Raw genomic sequence first — 22424 nt, 5'->3', positions numbered from 1 at the left:
TAGACTGACTGGGCTAGATCCTGAAAGCATTTTATGATAGTATGAGGCACATTTAGTCTCTCACCCCTTGAGACCTGAATTCAGATCCTGCCAGAGATCATAGGTTGAAAGGAGTGTGATGATTCCATCCTAGCCCCTAGTGGAAAGTGCCCATATCACAAATTGTCACACAACTGAGTTTTCACTTGTGAGAGGCCTAGCTGCAGACTGCTCTTTAACCACAAGATATCCTTCTTGCTAGGGATGACTATCAAGTTTGGTCTGTCTTTGATAAAATAAGTAATTTGAGATAGCAGGGAGCCATCTACCCTGCTGCTTTGCTTGGCATCTTTGATAAGTTCATGCATTGTACCCTGTTGTTCTCAAGCAGCCACAAGGGCAGTATGGCCAAACCAAAACATTCAAAAGTCATGAGTTGGGGTCACAAATCCATGATTGTCTTAAAAATCATGAGAGTTTAATGAGTAATAAATGTGGGGTTCTTTCCATTTGCCTCCTGGTGTTTGACTCTGTTAGAGTTCATGTTTTCAAGATTTTTTTCTGAAACCATGAGGCTATAAACTTTTTTGGTAAATAAACAAAGCTGAAATATTCAGATAATTGTCAGATAATCACAAGACTCCAGGAACTGGGGATTTATACACCAAATATTATGAGATTTGCAATAAAATTGTGAGAGTTGGCAAAAGTATAACGGAGTATAATTACTGATTCTGATTACTGAGCGGGTGGCAGTTTAAAAATTAAAACACTGAGGTATTTGGTATTGTTGATAGGGTACAACATAACCCGACTCCTAAATTATCTTCTCCTAAAACTTTTTAAGTAAATCATGTTTGAGACTTGAGAATGTTCAACTATTTTTTTTCAATTATTTTTAATATTTGCTTGGCCTCTGCACTCGTGCGTTCCCGCCACTCTTCCACCTATTAAAATAATAGTCCATTGGTAAAATCAGAGTAAAAGACCTAGTGTTCTTAACCATATTTATATCTTGATGCTCTTTCGTTTTTTCCAGTTTTCATGAAAATCAATAAGGTTCTGCCCACTGATGCCTAAAACATTCTCTGAAAGTAAGGAATTGGTCGGATGTGCTATTAAATGATAGACAGAGAAGCGTTATTGAATTGAGCATGAGACCTTGGTTTAATCAGGTCTAGTCTACACTACAGACCTATATCAGTATAACTACGTCGCTCAGGGATGTGGTTTTTTTCACATACATCTCGAGCGACGTTGTTATACTGACCTAACCCCCCAGCTAGACAGTGCTACGTCAGCGAGAGAGTGCTTCTTCCGTTGACATAGCTATGGCCTCTCACAGAGGCTTAAAACGTCTTCATTAAAGCACTAGTGCAGCACATTGGTGCAGCTGCGCTGATGCAGCGTTTCAAGTATAGACCTGCTCTCAGTCAGCTCTCTCTGTTTTTACACAGGATTTACAAAAGGTTTCTGGGTTTTGTTGATTTGACAGTTTTGTTAAAACCTGTCATTACCAGTACAATAAAAAAATCTGCTTGGGGGAAGAGAGAATACAGACTTAACTACTGCCCAAAATGGGATTCCCATCTATTTACTGATGGGGTATTTTATGGCGATATTTTTTAATTAATTTTTTTTTAAGTTCTCAGCTCCAGATATGGTCTGAAGCCTTTTTTTAAATACTGATGTGGAGAAAATTCACAGTTGGACACAGACCAAGCCTGGGCCATTTGGGACAGAAAGGGAACTTTCTTCTAGAGCATAGAAATGAAGTGTCATAGCAAAATGCTATACTGGCTAACAATGCTATCACACCTCATCAGTTTTCACCCTGATTTGGAAGACTTTCGTGCTTTAGAATTAGTGCAATAAAAAAAGATATATGGCTCTGTGTGTAGATTTCCGTTTGAGTCCGTCTGTATTGATTTTGCACAGAAAAGAAGAATGAGCCAGTGGTTAGGGTGCTCGCCTAGCACTTCGGAGACCTAGGTTCAATTCCCTGCTACTGTGTGTGACCTTGAGCAAGTCTCTTAACCACACTGTGCTTCAGTCCTCCATCTATAACACGGGGATGATATTCCCCCACTTCATATAGGTGTTGTGAGGCTACTGTGGTAATGGGGCTGTATAAGCACTTGAGATAGATAGATAGACAGAACTTGCAATGGAAAATGTTGATCAAATATTTTCACCGTTTTGATTTCAGAAAACTAAAAAGAGATACCAGTTATGTAACACTGATTTACAAAATAGCAGCAAAGGCTCTGAACATTTGTTTTTCACATTATTCACACACCGTGTAATTTAAAAGAAAGCCCTTCCCTTTAGCAGCCAAGAAGAGTTTACTTGGGAAACTCTTGGACTTGTTTGGCTTGTCTTTCTCACTTGTCTGTGAGGTAGATCCCGATTACTTCTGCTAAATTCCAGTGAATGCTAGAACAATTTTATGTAAACATCGACAGTGGCTAAGCTTTGGCCTGGTGCTTAGAATCCAGCAGAGCTGGGATGAGCAGAGATACCGGCAGGTTATTCTGCATCAGGAATCCTTCGAGCCCAGGAGTACACATGATGGACAGCTGCAGGGTACTCTGGGGCACGCTTCCTGCTCCTTTGAGAATGCTGACCCTAGTGCCAGGTATTGATCACTTGCGTATAAGACAGAAATTCTTGCCTTCCTGGGAAAGTGATACATGCTTCTAGGCACCTTGGTGTACCAGGGAGATACTGCATGGTAAGAAGAAACATACCCTCTGCCACAACACTCCAATATAGCAAATGGCAGGATTTACCCCAATTTCTTGAGGGCTTAACCTTTAACGGCTTAATATTTCTATAATTTTAAACTGAGTGGTCCTCCATTATATTTTGTATCTTGTACTGCAGTTTGCAAGAGTACAACAGAATGTCTGATTCTTGGAGCATGCTTGGAGTTGCAGGGCTATTCTGCTGACTCATGCAGATGGTCATTGGACTCAGCTTGGGGAATTTCTTTTAGTAGGTATTAAGAAGACAAAAAGAAGGAAAGAAACAGGACCTGATCCAAAGACTACTGAAGTCAATGGGAGTCTTTCCATTGTCTTCGTTGGTTTGTATTAGGCTCCCACGCTTTCCCAAGTGATTTATATGAGGATAGGAAGAATATTTTTAAAATAACTTAATTCTGATATTGTAAAATGCTTTGAAATAACTATGAGCATGAAAGATCTGTGTGAATTAAATCAGATTCTGTTCTCTGTTAAGATAGTTTACGTTTTTCTGTTGGAATCGTTATGAAAAAGAGGTCTCTCTGGTTCATTTTCCTGCTGTTTTCAGTTTCTGGGCTCCTGGGTAGCAGCTACATTATTTTTATTTTTTTTCTTCAGACTGAGGCAATTTCTTAAAGGAATGTATTCACAATACAAAGTTTTGCTTACACAGTAAAATATGTCTGAGGTTGTGAAGGGATGCTCTGTAGTGTGTGTGTGTGTGTGTTTTTAATTACTCTGTATGTACTATCATGCAGCATGTTGCTTGTAAGCAGTGATAACATTTGAAATAATTCATTTTCTTTCACCTCAGATGGGATATTTTGTAGCTGTGTTTTTGTTTTTTCACTTGGTGAGCTTCCTGAGGCACTCATCTCTTTGCCAGTGTGTCTCAGAATGGTACTGTATCATGCAGATATTTTAAAAATGCTGAATGTGCAATAAGTGATTTTGTGCAACTGGGTCAGAGAGGACCAATTTCTTCCTTCTTGTCTTTAAGTCCCCACACGTTCCTTGTGCTGAAAATGTAGTCCAGTGTCTTTTCTTTATATTGTAACTCTCTTTTAGGCCAGGAAAATATTAGGAATAAAATCTGTTTTTAAACTGTGCAAATTAACAACACTATATAATTTTTATCCATAATAAATATTTGGATTGGTATCTAAAATCTGGTTTCTTTACAGGCTGCATATTGAATTGAGCCTTAAAGCTGAATACATTTAGGTTCTGTCTGTTGCTACAGAATTAGAGTCAATGTGTTTTGCTGATTGCTATGTGCTTTAGCTTTAAGGAAATGCTTATTTGCTTTTCATATGATAGTTTGCTGAGTCATCTCAAGACCCATATGTAAATCTGTAGTAGAGCTCATCCTTGAATCAAGGGATCACGGGTGATGATGGTAGTTTGCTTGAGAAAAGTGACAAATGCTATTTAAAATAAATTGGAGAGATGCTAATTTTAAATGAATACATGATCTTAAAAAGCTAACAGGAGCAGTGCTTTTGGTGGGGGTTTGTAGAGCACAGTCTCTTTATTTTCCTTTATTGCTTCCTCTTATATTAATCAAAGTCTACACGCCTTCCTCTGAAGCATGGGGCACAGGTCATTTGCTGGAAGATTCTCTGCACCTTTAGGTCTTTAAACCACAATTTGAGGACTTCAATAACTCAAACATAGGTTAGGGGTTTGTTACAGGAGTGGGTGGGTGAGATTCTGTGGCCTGCGTTGTGCAGGAGGTCAGACTAGATGATCATAATGGTCCTTTCTCACCTTATAGTCTGAGTCTATGAAAGTGATGCCTAGTGGGCCAAAATCTCTGCTACTGTAACTTGCACTCAGTGGGGTTACAGCAACAGAGAATTTGAGTCTGTGGGGCCAGATCCTCAGTTGGTGCAAATCAGCATAGCTCCAGTGACCACAGGTTACACCAGGTGAGGATCTAGCCTTTTTCTTGAAGTGACCAGCAATAATGTATGTACCTGGAGTTTCTAGGATTCAATTATTTTGGAGTTTTATTGATGAAAAATGCTAACAATATGAGAGCATATAAACCACACTTTTTTAAAATTTCTTTTTCAGACTAATGGACATATATCTGGTAATGGAGATGTATATCAAGAAAGGCTAGCGCGTCTGGAAAATGACAAGGAATCTCTTGTTCTGCAAGTAAGTCATTTCCAAAGTTAGGGTTTTTCCCCTCTTCTGTGTATAGATTTCAGAGTGGTAGCTGTGTTAGTCTCTATCAGCAAAAACAGTGAGGAGTCCTTCTGGCACCTTAAAGACTAACAAATTTATTTGGGCATAAGCTTTCGTGGGCTAGAACCCACTTCATCAGATGCATGGAGTGGAAAATACAGGAGCAGGTATAAATACATGAAAGGATGGGAGTTGCCTTACCAAGTGTGAGGTCAGTCAAACGAGATAAATCTATTAACAGCAGGATACCAAGGGAGGAAAAATAACTTTTGAAGTGGTAATGAGAGTGGTCGATTACAGGTAGTTGACAGGAAGGTGTGAGTAACAGTAGTATTGGTGAAATTAGGTTTAGGTTTTGTAATGCCCCAACCACTCCCAGTCTTTATTCAGGCCTAATCTGATGGAATCCAATTTGCAAATTAATTCCAGTTCCGCAGCTTCATGTTGGAGTCCGTTTTTGAAGGTTTTCTGTTGAAGAATTGCCCTCAGTAACTATGAGATACAGGGAAGGTCCTCTCATGGATCAGTAACTGGTTGAAAGACAGGAAACAATGGGTAGGAATAAATGGTCAGTTTTCACAATGGAGCGAGGTAAGCAGTGGGGTCCCCAAGGATCTGTACTGGGACTTGTGCTATTCAACATATTCATTAATTATCTGGAAAAGGGGGTAAACAGTGAAGTGGCAAAGTTTGCAGATGATACAAAATTATTCAAGATAGTTAAGTCCTGAGCAGACTGGAAGGAGTTAGAGATATCGCAAAACTGGGTGACTAGATGACAAAATGGCAGATGAAATTCAATGCTGATAAATGCAAAGTAATGCACGTTGGAAAACATAATCCCAGTTATGCATATACAATGATGGGTTCTAAATTAGCTGTTACCACCTAAGAAATAGCTCTTGGAGTCACCATGGATAGTTCTTTGAAAACGTCTGCTCAGTGGTCAGCAGCAATCAGAAAGGCTAACGGCATATTAGGAACGATTAGGAAAGGGATAAAAAATAATACAGAAATTTCATATGCCACTCTATAAATCCCATGGTGCACTCGTATCTTGAATACTTAATGCAGTTCTGGTCATCCCATCTCAAAAAGGATATAATGGAACTGGAAAAGGTTCAGAGAAGGGCAAAAATGATGATCGGGGATCTGGAACAGCTTCCATATGAAGAGAGACTAAAAAGATTAGGGCTGTTCAGCTTAGAAAAGAGACGATTAAGGGGAGATATGACAGAGGTCTATAAAATCATGAATGGTGTGGGGGGAAATGAATAGAGAAGTGTTACTTATCCTTTCACACAATACAAAAAACAGGGGTCACCTGATGAAATTAATAGGTAGCAGGTTTAATTCAAACCAAAGGAAGTACTTTTCATACAACAGACAGTTAACCCGTGGAACTCATTGCCATGGGATGTTGTGATGGCCAAAAGTATAACCGGGTTCAAAAAAGATAAGTTCATGGAGGATAGGTCCATGAATGTCTGTTAGTCAAGATGGACAGGGATGCAACCCCAGGCTCGGGATGAGCCTAAACCTCTGGCTACCAGGAGTGGAAGACAAGGGTGGATCCACTCCATCATTGCCCTGTTCTTTACACTCCCCCTGAAGCTCTGGTATGGGCCATTGTCAGAGACAGCATACTGGGCAAGATGGACCATGATCTGACTCACCATGATGACTCTTATGTTCCTCCTCAGCACATACAACATAACTATGGTAGAACACCTCTTATGTCCTGTAACTGCAGAGGTTACCTCTTACTATTTATTCCTTGTCCTGCAGGGTGATAGGTGCTATGTAAATTTGAGGTAGTTATGGATTTTTATATTCCTGTACTCTACAGGTAAGTGTACTTACTGACCAGGTGGAAGCACAAGGAGAAAAGATTCGAGATTTAGAGTTCTGCCTAGAGGAGCACAGGGAGAAGCTGAATGCCACAGAAGAGATGCTGCAGCAGGTATTATGAGGAAGCCAGAGTAATTTCATTTCTCTCGCTGTCCGTGCTTAGTAGATTTGTGCTGTAGCACTAAATACTGTTTTGTCTGCTTCCATTAAACTAGTGTGTTTAGGACAAAATTTTGGAACCCGTGGTGTCACATGATGAAGTGATAACTTTCTTGTTTACAGTTCTATTTTATTTGTTAAAATTGTTATCTTTCTGAGTCATGTCCGCCCTATCCCACAGAGTAAGGATCTAGTCCTACTCTCATTGGAGTCCCTGAACTGACTTCTAAGGGAGCTGGATTGAGGCCCTAGGTAGGATGGGTGTTATTTCTTAGCTCTAATTCAGGGGCAGGCAACCTATGGCACGCGTGCTAAAGGCGGCAAGCGAGCTGATTTTCAGTGGCACTCGCACTGCCCGGGTCCTGGACACCGGTCTGGGGGGCTCTGCATTTTAATTTAATTTTAAATGAAGCTTCTTGAAAGTAAAGTAAATAAGGTTTTTAAAACTTTTAATAGTTTAGTTATATATTACAGATATATAGAAAGAGACGTTCTAAAAACGTTAAAATGTATTACTGGCATGTGAAACCTTAAATTAGGGTGACTAAATGAAGACTCGGCACACCACTTCTGAAAGGTTGCCAACCCCTGCGCTAATATATTGTAACTCTACTTGCTGCCCTTGGCAACTGCGACAACTGGCAGGTTTGTTGGGGCAGCTCTTCCTGGGTCTGGCAGCAATCACCCCACTACCCATGAACCTGGATGCATCCAAGTTAACTGCATCTGACCCACAGCCACCAATTGTTCAAGGATCATCTCTCTCAATGGCTGCTGAGTGGCAGAACTGGCAGGCTTAGAGCAATCTGACTTGCACAGGACCTGGGGATGTCCATTATTCACGTCCTTTTCCTAACAGTGTGGAATTGCGCATTCCAGGGAAAAATCCCTGGATAAACTAAGGTTAGAAGTTGAGTCCTGATTGGAGAGACGCAGCAGTCAAGAGAGGCATTCAGTTAACCAGGTTAACTATGTCTGCTATCCTTTGGCCTGATAGATTGGAGGAGGAGTCCTGCCTTTCTATCCAGGAGGCCTCCAGATGCAGGAAGGCCACTTTCCTGCGCTCTCTTTCTTGGGGCCTATCTTAATGTGGTGCTAAGCATGTAATTTTTCCTCCTCAGAAGAATAACTCTGTTCCTCTTCATCTTGAATCAGGAACTTCTGAGTAGAACATCCCTTGAAACTCAGAAATTGAACCTTATGGCAGAAATTTCCAATTTGAAGCTAAAGCTCACTGCTGTAGAGAAGGACCGATTAGACTACGAAGACAGATATGGAGACACAGAGGTGAGTAAAGCAGATGAACTCATCCTCAGAGCTTCATGTGGGTTTCACGTTACCTGAAACTTTCTCTCAGTTTTACAAAAATAACTTTCCAAATTCAAGTCATTCTGAGTCAGAAAGAAATAGGATTCAAGATGGACTGGCTCATGGGGGGAATGAACAGGTACATTGCCTTGCTGTCTTCCAAACTAGCAGGTCACATTGTTTGAGAGCAAGGCTCGTGTATGTCACGGCAGATATTCAAGCATGCTCTTGTAATGAAAGACTTTGCACTCATGTTTGGTGAGAGCCAGACAACATCTCTGAGAGTTCTTTTAAATATCCCTCATTTGACAAGTCAAAGTGTAAATCCTGTCCCTCTTGAAGTCAATGGGAGGTTTGCCATTGACTTCAGTGGGGCCAGCTTATCACCCAGAGTCTGAGATGTCTCAGATGTCCAAAATGCCAACAGATATTCACTTAGGTCTGGATTCTGCCAGACTTTTACATGAGTGCACAAGGATGGGAGGCAGGGGGAGATGAATATACAGAGCCCTCCCCACAGTGAACAGCTTGATTTAGGGGCAGGCAGATTGCAATCCATGGCTCAGCTTCCTCTGGCTTCTCAGAAGTGGCAACTTAAAAATGAATATGCTGCCGCTGTGTTCCGGAGAGCTGTTGGCCTTGTTTTCACTGCAAAATCTGTACCATTTTTGAACACAGAATGCCCAGAACACAGAGCTCCCAGTAGGGGGCGGGGAGGGGCCAGCCCTCCACTTACCTCTAGGCTAACACAGTCAAGCCCACAATGAGCCCAACAAATGTGTGTGTTAATTTCTTTTTGGAAGATGGCGCTCTCTGGTGAGATTCACCAGCGGGTAAACCATTCAGCGTGCAGCTTGGTATGCACAGTACATTCACTTTTTTTTGTTTTAATTTTTAAAATGACTCTTTTACGGTGGCTTTCTGTTACAAGGCTCAAACTGGCCAGCCCAGTTCCACGTGGTAACAGGGAGGGTGAATTGAGCCACCATGTAGTGGTGAGCTATACAGTATCATGCCAACAATCTTCCGGTGCCTGCACAACTTATTGCAGATCATTTTAAGCTCCGATTTTATAAAAAGAAACTTTAAGTTTCTTACTCTTAATGTTGCAAAGGTAGGATTCCAAACGTGAATGAATCTGTGGAAAGAAAGAGAGAATCAATAATGTAATTCTGGGAGGAATGACAAGCCCCATTAACTTCAATAGTGTGCTGAAGCTGAAGGCTAATGATGATGATTTAAATGTCGACATTCATCATTTTAGCAAAGACATCTAGCTGCTGTGGAGCTATGAGCAGAGCTTGCTTTAAGTTCTATTGCCTTGTCCCTGCAGTCTGATCCCAGTTTTATATGAATGATTGCTATTGCCTAAAAGCAGTGAACCTTACCAGTTCAGACAAGTGCCATACGTACCAGTGCTGTAGAAATAAGATCTCCATCTGGCACAGGCAGATTGAATTCTTCTATGTATTGGTAGTCTGTGGTGGGTCAGTCAAGTTATAATTGGCTGGTTCTTGGAACTCCCACAACTTGTAGCATTCTTTACTCACCCCTGTGACACTCAGTAAAATGTGAAATTCTTTCCTTACATAGAAAACATAAAAGATACAATGTGATCTGATCCTTACAAACTAAAGACCTCACTGAGCGGTAAACACATCAGTACGAATGGCAAACATTTTTTTGGGAGGCAACATTTGACCCAAATGATCACAGTAAACACGTATTGCTGAAACTGAATTCTGCTCTGGCTGTGCTTGGAAGTGTCACTTGGTTTCTTAAATAAATTTTCCGAAACAGGTAACAAAAGTGGTTGACCCTTCAGTGCTTTTGCTTTACTCTTTTTTTTTTTTTTGGTCTTTATATTTTGATTACAATCTTTTCCAATCTTTCCTGTCATCCCCTTCCTTCATTTCCCTCTGCACTGCAGTCACTCCATAACGTTATAGCAGACCTCAGACAACAGATGGAGAAAGTGGAGTTGGAACTAGCACTGTTCCAGGAAAAGAGGTTACAGTATGGGGATCAAGAGGTGACTTTTCCACGCCATGCACTGCAACTGTAGACTCTGTGCAAAAGGCTTACCTGCATGGTAGCTATTAATACCAATATTTCTCTTAAATGCCTCCGAATATGCCTAATCATGGTCTTTTATGGGGATAAAATATGCTGTAATAAAATAACATTCAACTTCAATTGCATTTAAATGCAATTATTAATGATGGTGATTAAGAATAATATAGTTTTATTTGCAGAACATCCGTGCCAGAACTAATAAACTATTACTAAAATGTGTCTTGCTTTTAAAAAAAAAAAAAAGCAACATAGAGCTGCTTGCTTTATTACAGAACGTACTAGTTCTATGAGCTGACCCTTCATGGCAGTAAAGCCTTGGTGACCACTCTGCATATTTGTGCTTTATAGTTTTGGGGAGTAGAATTTTCAAAAGTGCTCATTGTTGACCTAACTCTACCCCCACTGAAGTCAATAGTCAGTTGATTTCAATGAGGCCAATGCTGAGTGCTTTGAAAATCCTGTCCTTGAGCTTCTTGTGCCATTCACGGGCACAAAATCACCAGAACCAAACAGAGAAACTTCATATCCAGAAGAAAGCACAATCAGCAAAAAATGTCCTGAGCCCTCCAAAGAAGGTAGTTGATTACTCCCAAGTACAAAACAGACTTGATTACTGATTGAGTTAAATAATTAACTCCCACACAGCCATCCCATTTTTGTTTAGATACACTACTATTGCTTCCCCTTGAACTGGAAGTCAGTTTACGCTATTCACTGCTTCTCTTTAAATGAATAGCTCCTATTATTCTTTTTGCATAATTTCCTTCGTCAATTAAATCTTCGTCTCCTAGAGTGGCTCTGTTCAGTATTCTCAAATACAGCAGCTTTTCAAGGTTTATGATATATAATTAATTTCAGTAATTATTTATTTAAATTATAAATTTAAATAGTAATTTAAATAAGTAGTTATAAATCAGTATTGATTTATTTTTTTCTATATTAAATAATCCCAATTGTGTCACTCTCTGTTCTCTGGTAAAACATCTCCATGTAATTCTCTACCATCTTTTTGTGCGGTTCTCTGTCCAGCCTGACTGTATCGTTCTTGAAGATGGCCAAAACTGGACACTTTGGTCCAAATATGGTGTTGTGGATAACTAGGTAAACATACCTTGCGGTACTTGAAATCTTCCAAATGGGAGGAAGTTTTATTTAGGGAGGGGCATTTACAGCCAGACATGACCCTCTACAGAGCCACAACTTGAAGTTAAAACTGTCCTCCCTTCAGGGTTCAAACAGCACCACACTCCTGTGTGGGGTGAATCTCTGACATAGATGTTGGAACTGGGGAGGTGGGGGAGAGAAGGATGCTGCCACACCCCCTGGCTTGAAGTGGTTTCCATCATGTACAGGGTTTACAGTTTGGTTGAATGGCTCTCAGCACCCCCACGATACAAATTGTTCCAGTGCCCCTGATCTCTGAGTGGTGCAATATCACCTATGGTTGCAGTTCGCATCCCCCAATGCCAGCAGGGGGAAATGAGTCCCACAGCCTAAAAATGTCCTGAACGTGCCTCAGCAGCTACCCATTCCCATTACTCATGCTAGGAGCATGATTATTGTGAGTGGGGGACGGAATGGTGGGGGGCTGTGGGAAGACAAGAGGCTACATGCTGAACAACTCTCATGCTGCAACATCTGAGGCCTGCCATGGAAAGTCCTCCATAGGCCAGTGCAAGGAAAAGCTCTGGAGTATGAACTGCATAGTTTTTTGGGGGAGCCAAATATTGGAACATAACAGCTGCACTTCGTGTCTTCTGGACATGTATGTACACCTAGCCCAAGCTATCTTTTTAACCCTTTTGTGTGTGTGTTTTCAGAGGAGAGGTTAAATACAAGTTGGTTCCACAAAAAAAGTCTCGTATTGGTGTTTCACTTTTCACTCCAGGCTTGATCCAAAGCGCATTGAATTAATCATACTCTTGTTGATCTCAGTGGGCATTTGATCAGGGCCTAATGACGATATTGTGGTTTTACATCACCATATCTGAAGAGCCAGGTGAATTTGGTGCAGATGTGGCAAGCACTATCACCAGTTCCCAGAAGTAATCTGACCGTGGACTGTTGCACTGATTTGTATTAGAGTAGCACTTAGAGGCCTCCATCAGCATTGGGGCCCCAGTGTACTAGCACCTTGTAAGCAATAGTCCACAAACTGAAAAGTTTATAATCTAAATCAATAAAATAGACAAAGGGTGGGGAAAAGGACAACACAAGCAGTTGTTGAGGGAACTGAAGCACGAACAGATGGACTGGGATTTTCAAAGGAGCCTGAGGAAGTTAGGTACTATTGAAAATCTGAGTCTGAATGACTTGCCCAAGGTCAGAGAGTAAGTCAGTGATGGAGCTGCAGAATTGAATCTCTATTGCCTGAAGAGGGGGAACAGAGCTAAGGATTGCAAAGAGCAGGATTGTGGCTGCCCGCTGCGTAGATGCATAACAGGGCTGTGGGGGCTGCTTGTTCCCCCTCTTCCTCTCTGGCCCATCTGTGCAGGGATGTGGTCTGGCCCATGTGTGCTGATGACAAAGATTTTATAGAAACCTACTTCTCTGCCTTGGAAAACTGACAAAGGAATGTAATTTGGAGTATAATCTCGTATACCACACTCTTTGGCAGGAAATGAATTGTAAAATTTTCTTCTGCAAAACATATTGGTGATATTTATGTTTTTGAAATATGGTCATAGATGTTCTTTAATTCTTTTTGTCCCTTTGCAATAGCTGTCTAATATTTTTAATGATGATGGTTATAAATTAGACAGCACCCAAATGTGCAGGAAGAACTTGATAGAATAAATAAGAAGGCATGGTTCTTGCCCTGAATAGTTTACAGTGTAATAGTAGACATGACACAGAAAGACAGAGTAGCTAACCATAGGGGATGGGTTGAGAAAATGCTTGGCTTATAGGAATAATATTACTTAGTGAGGTTGTGTGCACATCTTAACAGTTCTATTAACGTTCATTTATTTCATTAAATTAACTTGTAGGAAAAAAATTTTTTAAAGGAATTTTGAATGAGGATTTCATGGATTTCTTTTTCTGGTATTTTCAGTCTCAAACAGTTTGTGATAAAGTTCTAAGTAATAACCTCATCAATTACAGACACAAAATTAATTGCCAGTTGTTTTGAAGTCAAACATCTAGCAACAACAAAAAAATCCAGATCTGTTTTGATAAAAGCAATACACAAAGCTAAGGCCAGAGGTGCAGGGATTTGATTGAAATCTTCAACATTTTTCATGAGCAAGGTACAGTTCAGTGTATTTAATTGTTTATGTTTATAAGAAGACTGACATGGTCTATCAGGTCCCACTTCATCCCTAAGTTTATGATCGGTAAGGACGTGCCAGGTGGAGCCAAGTTATAAAGTTGTACACTAGCATAGTGATCATTAACAGACTCTTAATGATCTCTCTCTTAATTAACTTTCTAGTTCCAGTAGCTTAACTTGGATGGGGTGTAGCTATATACTCTGACCTTCAAGTCAACCTTAAATTTTTGAAGTAGACGGAGAAGAGCTGTTTTATGTGGCAAGTTTTATAGATTTTTTTTCCATTCCTTGTTTAATCATTTTAACCACAAAAGCATATTTTCTTCCCCTCCTCTTCCCACTGGTTCAGAGTTGCAGCTTCTTCAGTTCTGTTTGTGATTCACTATTGACATTTGCAATTTTAAATGGTCTGAGCTTTATTAATTGACCCAGTACTGTTGTTAAGGGCATTAATTTGTGTCTCTGTAAGGAGATATTCCCCTGCATTCACACCAAATCTGTTTTGCAGAGTGCATACTCCAAAGACACGTGCATCAACTGCTTCAAAGTGCCAGGGAGGGCCACATCCGTATTAAACTATGCACCAATTGCTAACTAAAACTAGAGGGCAAGAAAGGGTGAAAGTCAATAGGATGGGGAGATGCCTGGTCTGCCTGTGACATGCTGCTCCTTGTTCCTGTTGTTACTGCATCTCAATTCAGGGGAGCAACCCAGTCCCTCAGAAGTCACAGTAATACCCCAGTCCCAACAATGACCTGCTGCCTGATACTGGGCTAGAAGGACCACTAAGCTTCCCAGAGAGCATGGGTGCTTCTGTAAGACTCCTCAGTCCTGGATAATAAACCTGATTCCCCTTTGGCAGGAGGATGGCTTCTTCTACCATCTTCCAAATGAAGTAAGGTTAAAGGCCAGAACCCCGTAAATGACACAGTCAGGGACCTCATTTAACCCCTACTGCCAGACGTACCCACTGACCAACAGAAATAGCTTAAATTAAGTTGCAGTCATGGTTCAGGATAATAAAAGTTGACTAACCTCTCCAACCCCACCCTACCCTTTTTCTGTAAGATTTATCTGCCTCCTGCTTCTTGTCTGATCTTCATTAAAAAATAAAAATATTGCTACATGATCTTCAGATTCATTGAGTGTCTAGCATAACCAGTGAAATAGCTAAAAGGCAGGTAGGTGGAGAACATCTGGAACGGGCTGGAAGGTAAGTCATTCCAGCTACCCGTAAATATCCTTTAATGGAATTCTTATAAGAAGGGTGCCTGTCATTGGCTGGCATGGATGAAAGTAGACTGCAGCACCTGATATAGAAACTGGTAAAACTGAGCACCATGCTGTTGTCTGGGGCTTGAAAGTTGTTAAACTAGGAGGTTTTAGTCATTTTTCCATCCTCCTGTGCCTGTTTTTGAGGACTCATAAAAAAGCTAATATATTTTTCTTGAGTGTTTTTCAGGTGAAACAGCATTACAATTGCTGCAGTGCATTCTAAGAATGCACTTTTAGCCAAAATATGATACTGGTCTGGGGATCAGGGTTGTAAACCTCAGATTAACAAAATAGACATGATAAATAAAAAGCTAGCCAGAGGCTTCTTTCAGACCTCAGCACTCAGGTAAATGTTTCCCCCTGCCAAACAGCAAGTGCAATGTACCTTTTGTTATTTTCCAGCACGCCATGCTTTGTTTACTTTCATGGAGAGACATTCTGCCCAGTGGTGAATGTTCTGTGTTAAAGAAGCTGAGGGTTTCAAACACACATGCTGCTCATTTCTGCTTGGTTTAGCTACCTGAGGATGTTTATGTAATCTAGTACAGTTCCTTCCCCTGTACTCTGCAAAAACAGATACAAAGGATGCAATACTCATTGTATTTATAATGTGTGATGGGGAATCCTCAAAAGGTTTGACAGCTCAGTTTGGAAGTTTATCTGAGAGGAAGGATAGTCTGGTGATAAAGGCACTGGACACTTGGGTTCAATTCCTGGCTCTGCGATAGGTTTCCTGTTTGACCATGGACAAATCACTTAATCTGTCTCTGCCTTAGTGTAAAACGGGGATGTTAATAATCATCAGTAAGGCTAAGATTTTGTCATAGGTATTTTTAGTAAAAGTCATGGCCAGGTCACAGGCTTCCATTAATTTTTTCTTTTATTGCCCGTGACCGGGCTGTGACTTTAAGTAAAAATATCCATGACAAAATGGGGAGCTCTGGGGCCCCCCACCACCTGTGGGGGCTTGGAGGTCCAGGGTTCCCCTCTGCCTGTGGCTGGGAGCTGTGGGGTCCCCTGATGCCCAAGGCAGAGAGGAGCTTGGGTGGGGGAGGGGCTCAGCCAGGAGCTGCGGGGTCCCCACCTGTGGTGGCTTGGAGCCCACCACGGCAGCCCTGCTGCCGGGGGGGCCGGAGCGACAGAGATTCCCCTGCCTCCCACTGGGGCTGGGAGCAGCGGTGGGCCCCCCTGCTGCCTGTAGCAGCGGGGAGTTGGAGCTGTTGCTGTGAACTGCTGGGGTCCCCCTTGCCGCCTCTGAGGGCAGGGAGCTTGAGCTGCAGGGGCCCCCTGCCAACCACGGGGGCCCCCCTGCCACCCACAGGAGCTGGAGCTGTGGGGGTTCCTCGCCACCCATAGGCTGGGAGCTGCGGGGGTCCCCCCTGTCGCCCATGGGGGTGGGGAGCTTGAGCTGCGGGGATCCCCCCTCCTCCTGCGGCTTCCGCGACCTCCGTGTCAAAATCGTAGCCTTAATCATCAACATATTTCTTTGCATCTTGATTGGAGCACTGTGAACCTTGGGTTTAGTCTCATCTCTTTTAGCAAAGAGTTGTACAGCTGGTATTCCACTGCTCAGAATGCTCTACCCCACCTGCTGTTAGAATGTTGAAACTTCCTTGTCCCCAGCTGCATCACTTTGGGTGAAGTGTAGCTGCTGCGGAAAGGTCAGGAAGGGCAAGGCAGTCTTTGCAGAAGTCAGGTCCCAGTCCATTAGGGTTCGGATTGTGAGCCTGGTTCTGAAGCAAAAGGGGAGTCAATAGAGTTCACAAAGCGCACACGTGACAGCATTCACAGCAGCTTTTGTTGCTTATGAGGCATGCAGCTCTCTGCCGCACAAATTTCAGCCTTTTGGTGGCAGTTGCATTCACGACCTGGTAGAGTGTGTTGCAATACCATCTAACTTAGGGTGACCAGACGTCCCGGCAGCACTTGGCTTTTTTTTTGCTCCACTGGCAGACCCCTCCTCCCCCACTCCCCATGTGTCCTGATATTTTCTCCCTCTCATCTGGTCAGCCTAATCTGACTTAATGTGACCAGCAATATGGAACATTATGAATAATATCCCATTCATTTCAGTGACAATATAGGTACAAAAATTGATTATAGGATGTCATCTGCTGGGACTACATGCACAAATAAGGTGAGCATAATTTGGGTTCACATTGTGTCATCTTTTCTCACTGCTCTCCAATAATCAGTCTGTTTGGTTTTGTTGTATAGTCTAGGTTAAATGTAACTTGCTTATATAGTCCTTTTATGAAGCCAACGTTTGACTTTGTATAACTGGAGGGTTTTTATTCTGGGTCACTACTATTTTACCATTTGTATTTTAGAGAGAGGACCAGAAACAAGACCTAATGTCATAGGAATATTGAAGAGTTACTGGGACAGAGTCTCCATTTCCTTGTCATTCACAGCTGTGCAAAATGGGTGTCAATGCTGCCAAATCAGGCCAGTAGCACATTCTACTCACTTTGCACAGGTATAAATGACTACACAAGGTGCAAGATGGTGGAGGATCATGCTGCTATTTTACTTAAAAGTTGATAAATCAGCTGATTGTTGCCTGCATGCATTAATTTGGTGCTTTGAGGAGGAAACCTGGAAATCCATGGGTCTGATTCTCAGTTGCATGAAGGTCTCTTTATGCTGCTCTGGAAATGTAAAGGTGCTGAGAGAGGGAGGGGTCTGTGGACATAGGGAGCACACCAGTCACTCAAAGCTACCTTTTCCACTGCTGCTTCCCTCCTTCATTCCTGCATTCAGTGCAGGAATGTGGGAACTTGGAATTGAAGCCCATGGATGGTCCACTGAGCTCTGAATTGCTTGAATATTTGTCCTGACCTAATTATGAACTTTGAAGTGTCTGTATGCACAATGTGTGGGGGTTCTTTTGTTTTGTTTGTGGTATTGCTTTGTTTTTACTTTCCCAGTGATGTGTGGTTGCTGAGCTGTTGTTCTGTTCTGTGTATTGAATTTCTGTTTTTTCTTGTTCCTTTCACTCAGGGTTTGATGCAGGAAATCAGTGAATTACGGTTAAGAGTGGGAGAGATGGATAATGAAAGACTTCAGTACGAGAAGAAGCTTAAATCCACCAAAGTAAGTTACACTGAGGGAAAGGGGAGAGAATGGGCCTAAGCTGCAAATTTTGGAACTGTATCTGTTTTTCAAACATCCTGAAGTCTTGGGAATTTACAGATCGAAGGCTTTTGTGATGCTCATTTAAAAAAACAGACAGGGCCGTTTGTAAATTTCATACCAGGTTCTGATTTCAAACCTCAACACACAAGTTCAGGAGAGTTCAGATCAGAGCCACAGATTGACCGCCATTTCTTAGAGGCTCCGTTGCTTTAGTTAACTAGCTGCAAGCAGCAGTTTTTGAATTTAAATTCTGTTTAGATATTTGTATGCGTGTGGATCAGGGAACATCATTTGTAATGAGAAAGGTGTGGACCATGGGTGGGATGAAAACTGAGCAATATTTTCTTTTAAATGGGCTATACAGAGAAAGCAGTAACCTGAGCAATTCTAGCATGCCATTTCTCTAAGTATCTAACTCTATTATGAATTCTCTTAGCTATCTAGCTTTGTTTCTTTTCTATTATTAGTTTTCTCTCACTCCTCTGTCTCTGTTACCAGTCTTTAATGGCCAAACTTTCTAGCATGAAAATCAAAGTGGGTCAGATGCAGTATGAAAAGCAGCGGATGGAGCAAAAATGCCAGATATTAAAGGTGTAGTAGATTGTGGGTAATATTGGTCCTGTTTTGAATCCTTTCTGCACCACTGCTTTGTGGTCTGTGTTTGCATCTTGCTGTCATGCGGTCTGTGTTCTTTATTGATTACTTTCTGTTGACATGCAGTGTGCTCTTTCCACTAGAAACTAAACCTTGTGAAGTGAGATGTTCCTAACAAATTGTTTTTAGGGCATAAATAGTACTTTAGAGGGATTTCAATAGTGCACAGGCCTTGGGTGGTTTACCCACAACTTTATTTTAAATTTAAAGTATCCCCCTTCAAAGGGGTAATTTTCACTTCTCCAGCTTGCATTCATTATTCAGAAAAAGCTCTTACTGAGCTGTACAGAGAGACACACACTAATTTCTCAGAAATTTCTTACCAAAGACTTGTTAATGTGTTTTTAAACAGGAAAATAATTGTTGTAATACATCAACTTCCTTAAATATTATGAACATAATAAATTAACAGACCATATGTTGAGTTAATTGGGGAAAGTACCCTGCATCAGAAACTGAATGCAACTCCAATTTAAATCTCAATTACTGTACTAAAAACTCTTAAAGATTCTAAGATAGGGACACATTTGTGGAAGAATGTAGGGCCCAAACCTGCATGCCCTGTACAACTAGACCTCCCACTCTGAAATCAGTACGAGTTTGGAGTGTCTGGGGAATGCAAAATCAAGCCTTTTTTTCTGGAACCATTGGCATCATTAGTGAAGCTCAGGAAGGTATTTAAATCCAAATGTTACATTTTAGCATATCTGTTTCAGGGCTTAATAGAAACATTAGAAATTGCAAAGGCAATTTTGTGTTTTGTTTTTTAAAAAGAAAGTTGAGCAAATGCCATCTGATAATTATCAAATATGCTTCCACAAAGGGTAAAATCTTATTCCAGCTATTCCCATGAGGAATCCCAGTGAGGCCAAAGGGACATGTTGTTGTTCAGGTGAGCAGCATTTGGCCCAAAGTTTGTAAACAAAATGTAATGCTGGGTCAGTGTGTATGGGTGTAGATACAGTTCAGAAGCATTTATCTGACCCCAAGCACCATCTGAACTTTCAGTGTTCCAATGAAATGGGACTCATATCCAAGCCACCCTCTTCGATTTTGGTTTACAAAACCAGATCACTGCCATGGTGTTGCAATAGCAAACCCAGCTAAAGTGTAAGTTATAGGTGAACTAACCTGTGTAGGTGCAGTGACCTGATCCTGTGCTGTCAGAATCGAAAGTGAGCTTAGATGGAATATCTAGTCCATGAGGTTTGGTTTGGTTTCCTTATTCCTTACTGCTAAAACTGCCTGTGACTTATTTTCTTTCATTTTGTCTGAATTGCTTTTCAGAGTGTTTTGCTTTTTATATATTATGATTGATTTTCTTTCATAGTCAGTTGTGAGTATTGATAAAACTGTTCATGGCCTGTTTGGAGACAATGCTGTATTTAAAGAGAAATCAACATCTATTAGCCTTCAAACACATGCAGTAAGCATACACATCCCCCATGTGTTCAGATACTATGTGATAAAATACTAGGCCAGGGGTAGGCAACCTATGGCACGGGTGCCGAAGGCAGCACGTGAGCTGATTTCCACTGGCCACCGGTCCGGGGGGCTCTGCATTTTAATTCAATTTTAAATGAAGCTTCTTAAACTTTTTAAAAACCTTATTTACTTTACATACAACAATAGTTTAGTTATATATTAGAAACTTATAGAAAGAGACCTTATAAAAACATTAAAATGAATTACTGGCACGCAAAACAATAAATAAGAGTGAATAAATGAAGACTCGGCACACCACTTCGGAAAGGTGCCTACCCCTATACTAGGCCCAAAATATAGCACGATTCAATTATTATGCAACTCTGTTTCACTTTCAGCACTTTGAACATACAGAGTACTGTGAAAGTGCCGTGAAGCATTTAGCCTCATCCCCTTTAATTTTACTATTTACACATGCTAGAAAGAAATACCCCTTTTTTTCCCAATGCTACTTTTAATTCAGACAAAAAAAAATCATCATACATTTAAATTGGTGATGGGACTTGCATGGAAAATTTGGTCTGAATCCAAACTATTTCCAAGTTTGGGGCTGTTTTGACCTAGGAGGAAGGGTCTGTCTTGTTATAGAGATAGCAGCTTTGCTGCAAAAGTTGAGATTCAAAGTTCTGGGGACAGATTCTCAGCTGATGTTGTTATTTCAATGGGCTCATAACAGTTTGCATCAGATGAGGCTCTTCTCCTTGGGCTTCTTAGGTGTGAAATTTCGGTTGGGAACCATCTCTAACTTAAATAGTAAAAAATATTTAAAAATCCTCTTCAAAACTTAAACCTTCTTCTTATGGATAAATGTTTATGTATCTATACAGGATGAACTGGCATCTTTGAAAGAGAAATTGGAACAGAAGGAATCAGAAGTCAGAAAGTTACAGGAAAAATTGGTGTGCAAGATGAAAGGAGAAGGAGTTGAAATAACTGACAGAGGTAAGCACAATGGGGGCTCCCGGTTAAGTGAAGGTTTCTAGAGGTCTCTCTTGCACAGTTGTAGTTATGCCTTATCTGTTTTAAATAATTGTTTCTGTCAATTGTTATAAGGGAATCCTTGTTTTAAAACCTCACTTTCATTACACATTTTGCCAGCATGTTTATTCCTTTTAACATGTTCTGCAAGTATTCACAAAGCAATCATAAAACCTACAATAATAGGTTGTTGATTTGCTTTAAAATAAGGTGACCAAGTGTTTACAACTCTGAGGCCCTGTCTACACTAGAAAGGGTTTGCTGGGAATACCCCAAACCCCATGGACGAAGCTTGTAACTGCAAAAGTATAGTTTACTGCTCTAATGGAGTAAGTTGCACTAGCAAAAGGACTTTTTGTATAACTGCGTCTATGTTGGGACTTGGCATAGCTAAGTCGGTTAGAAGTAAAGGAAGAAAAGCACTCCCCTGACCAATAGAGCAGTGCTGATAGGGTTGCCAACTCTGACCGAAGCTGTTCCAGATTCCCCCTCCCCCAAACATGACGTAATGTCATTTTCTTAAAATATCCTATTAAAATCTCCCAGATTGCTTTCAGTAGTCACTGGGAGATCGATGCCAATTCCAGGAGACTCCAGGCCAATCCTGGAGGGTTGGCAACCCAGGGTGCTGACAAAAATTTTACATGTAGAGCAGGCTTAATTGGGTGAAATTCAGAATGTGCACAAGGCCTACGTACACTGCTTGGAAGTCCCACTTAAACCCTATCGGAGTCCTACTTAAACCTGAATTCTCATGGAGAATTTTCATTATGGTCAACATTTTCCAGTTTCTCAGTGAAAAACTGGAAACCCAAACCTTTTAAAGAAAATTTTAAAAAATCGGTTATGGGGGTTTTCTCAAAAGGTTATGGGGTTTTAAAAAGATTTTTTTTTTCTTCAAAATTTGCCACAAAAAATAATTGGCATTTTCTGACCAGCTCTCGCTTTACTTCTCAGCAACATACACCTGCTGTTGTCAGTCTTAAGAGTATTGAGATTCCATTATTTTTGTAAAATATGCTTCATTACATTTGCTAGACTAGTGTGAAATATTATTGTACTAAAAATAAATAAAACTAACTGGACTTCAGTTGCCAAGATGCAAGGATAATGCACACAATGCATTTTATACATTCAATTTTTGTTTGTTCACTTACTAATTTGCTAATGTTATTTTTATTGCATTTATTACTCATATTGAGATTTTTCCTGGAAGCTGCCAAGCATCCTCAACTTCCATGCTCCCTTTGACTTATGGTACTGAGCCATAATTTGCAAGGTTCAGTTGCACGCAGGGGTCTCCC

General features: G+C 41.0%; 1 protein-coding gene across 13 annotated transcripts in view; it reads left to right on the top strand.

The window, feature by feature from the left end:
- The window catches only part of PPFIBP1 (PPFIA binding protein 1), a 169087-nt gene that overhangs the window by 105765 nt on the left and 40898 nt on the right, over positions 1–22424 (top strand). For 9 of the 13 annotated variants that reach the window (XM_039482881.1, XM_039482853.1, XM_039482892.1 and 6 more), the window contains 6 exons: positions 4806–4892; positions 6772–6885; positions 8088–8219; positions 10171–10272; positions 17869–17961; positions 20970–21084. In XM_039482881.1, the coding sequence (XP_039338815.1) occupies positions 4806–4892; positions 6772–6885; positions 8088–8219; positions 10171–10272; positions 17869–17961; positions 20970–21084 (643 nt within the window). Of the gene's footprint in view, positions 1–4805; positions 4893–6771; positions 6886–8087; positions 8220–10170; positions 10333–17868; positions 17962–20969; positions 21085–22424 lie in introns of those variants that run through there. The other 4 variants (XM_039482935.1, XM_039482951.1, XM_039482945.1 and 1 more) reach the window with 2 other exon arrangements.

The sequence above is a fragment of the Mauremys reevesii genome, linkage group 1, assembly GCF_016161935.1.
Source record: "Mauremys reevesii isolate NIE-2019 linkage group 1, ASM1616193v1, whole genome shotgun sequence".
In the NCBI taxonomy this organism is placed as follows: Eukaryota; Metazoa; Chordata; order Testudines; family Geoemydidae; genus Mauremys; species Mauremys reevesii.
Note: the sequence above shows the minus strand (reverse complement) of the source record. Positions and strands in the feature narration are given on the sequence as shown.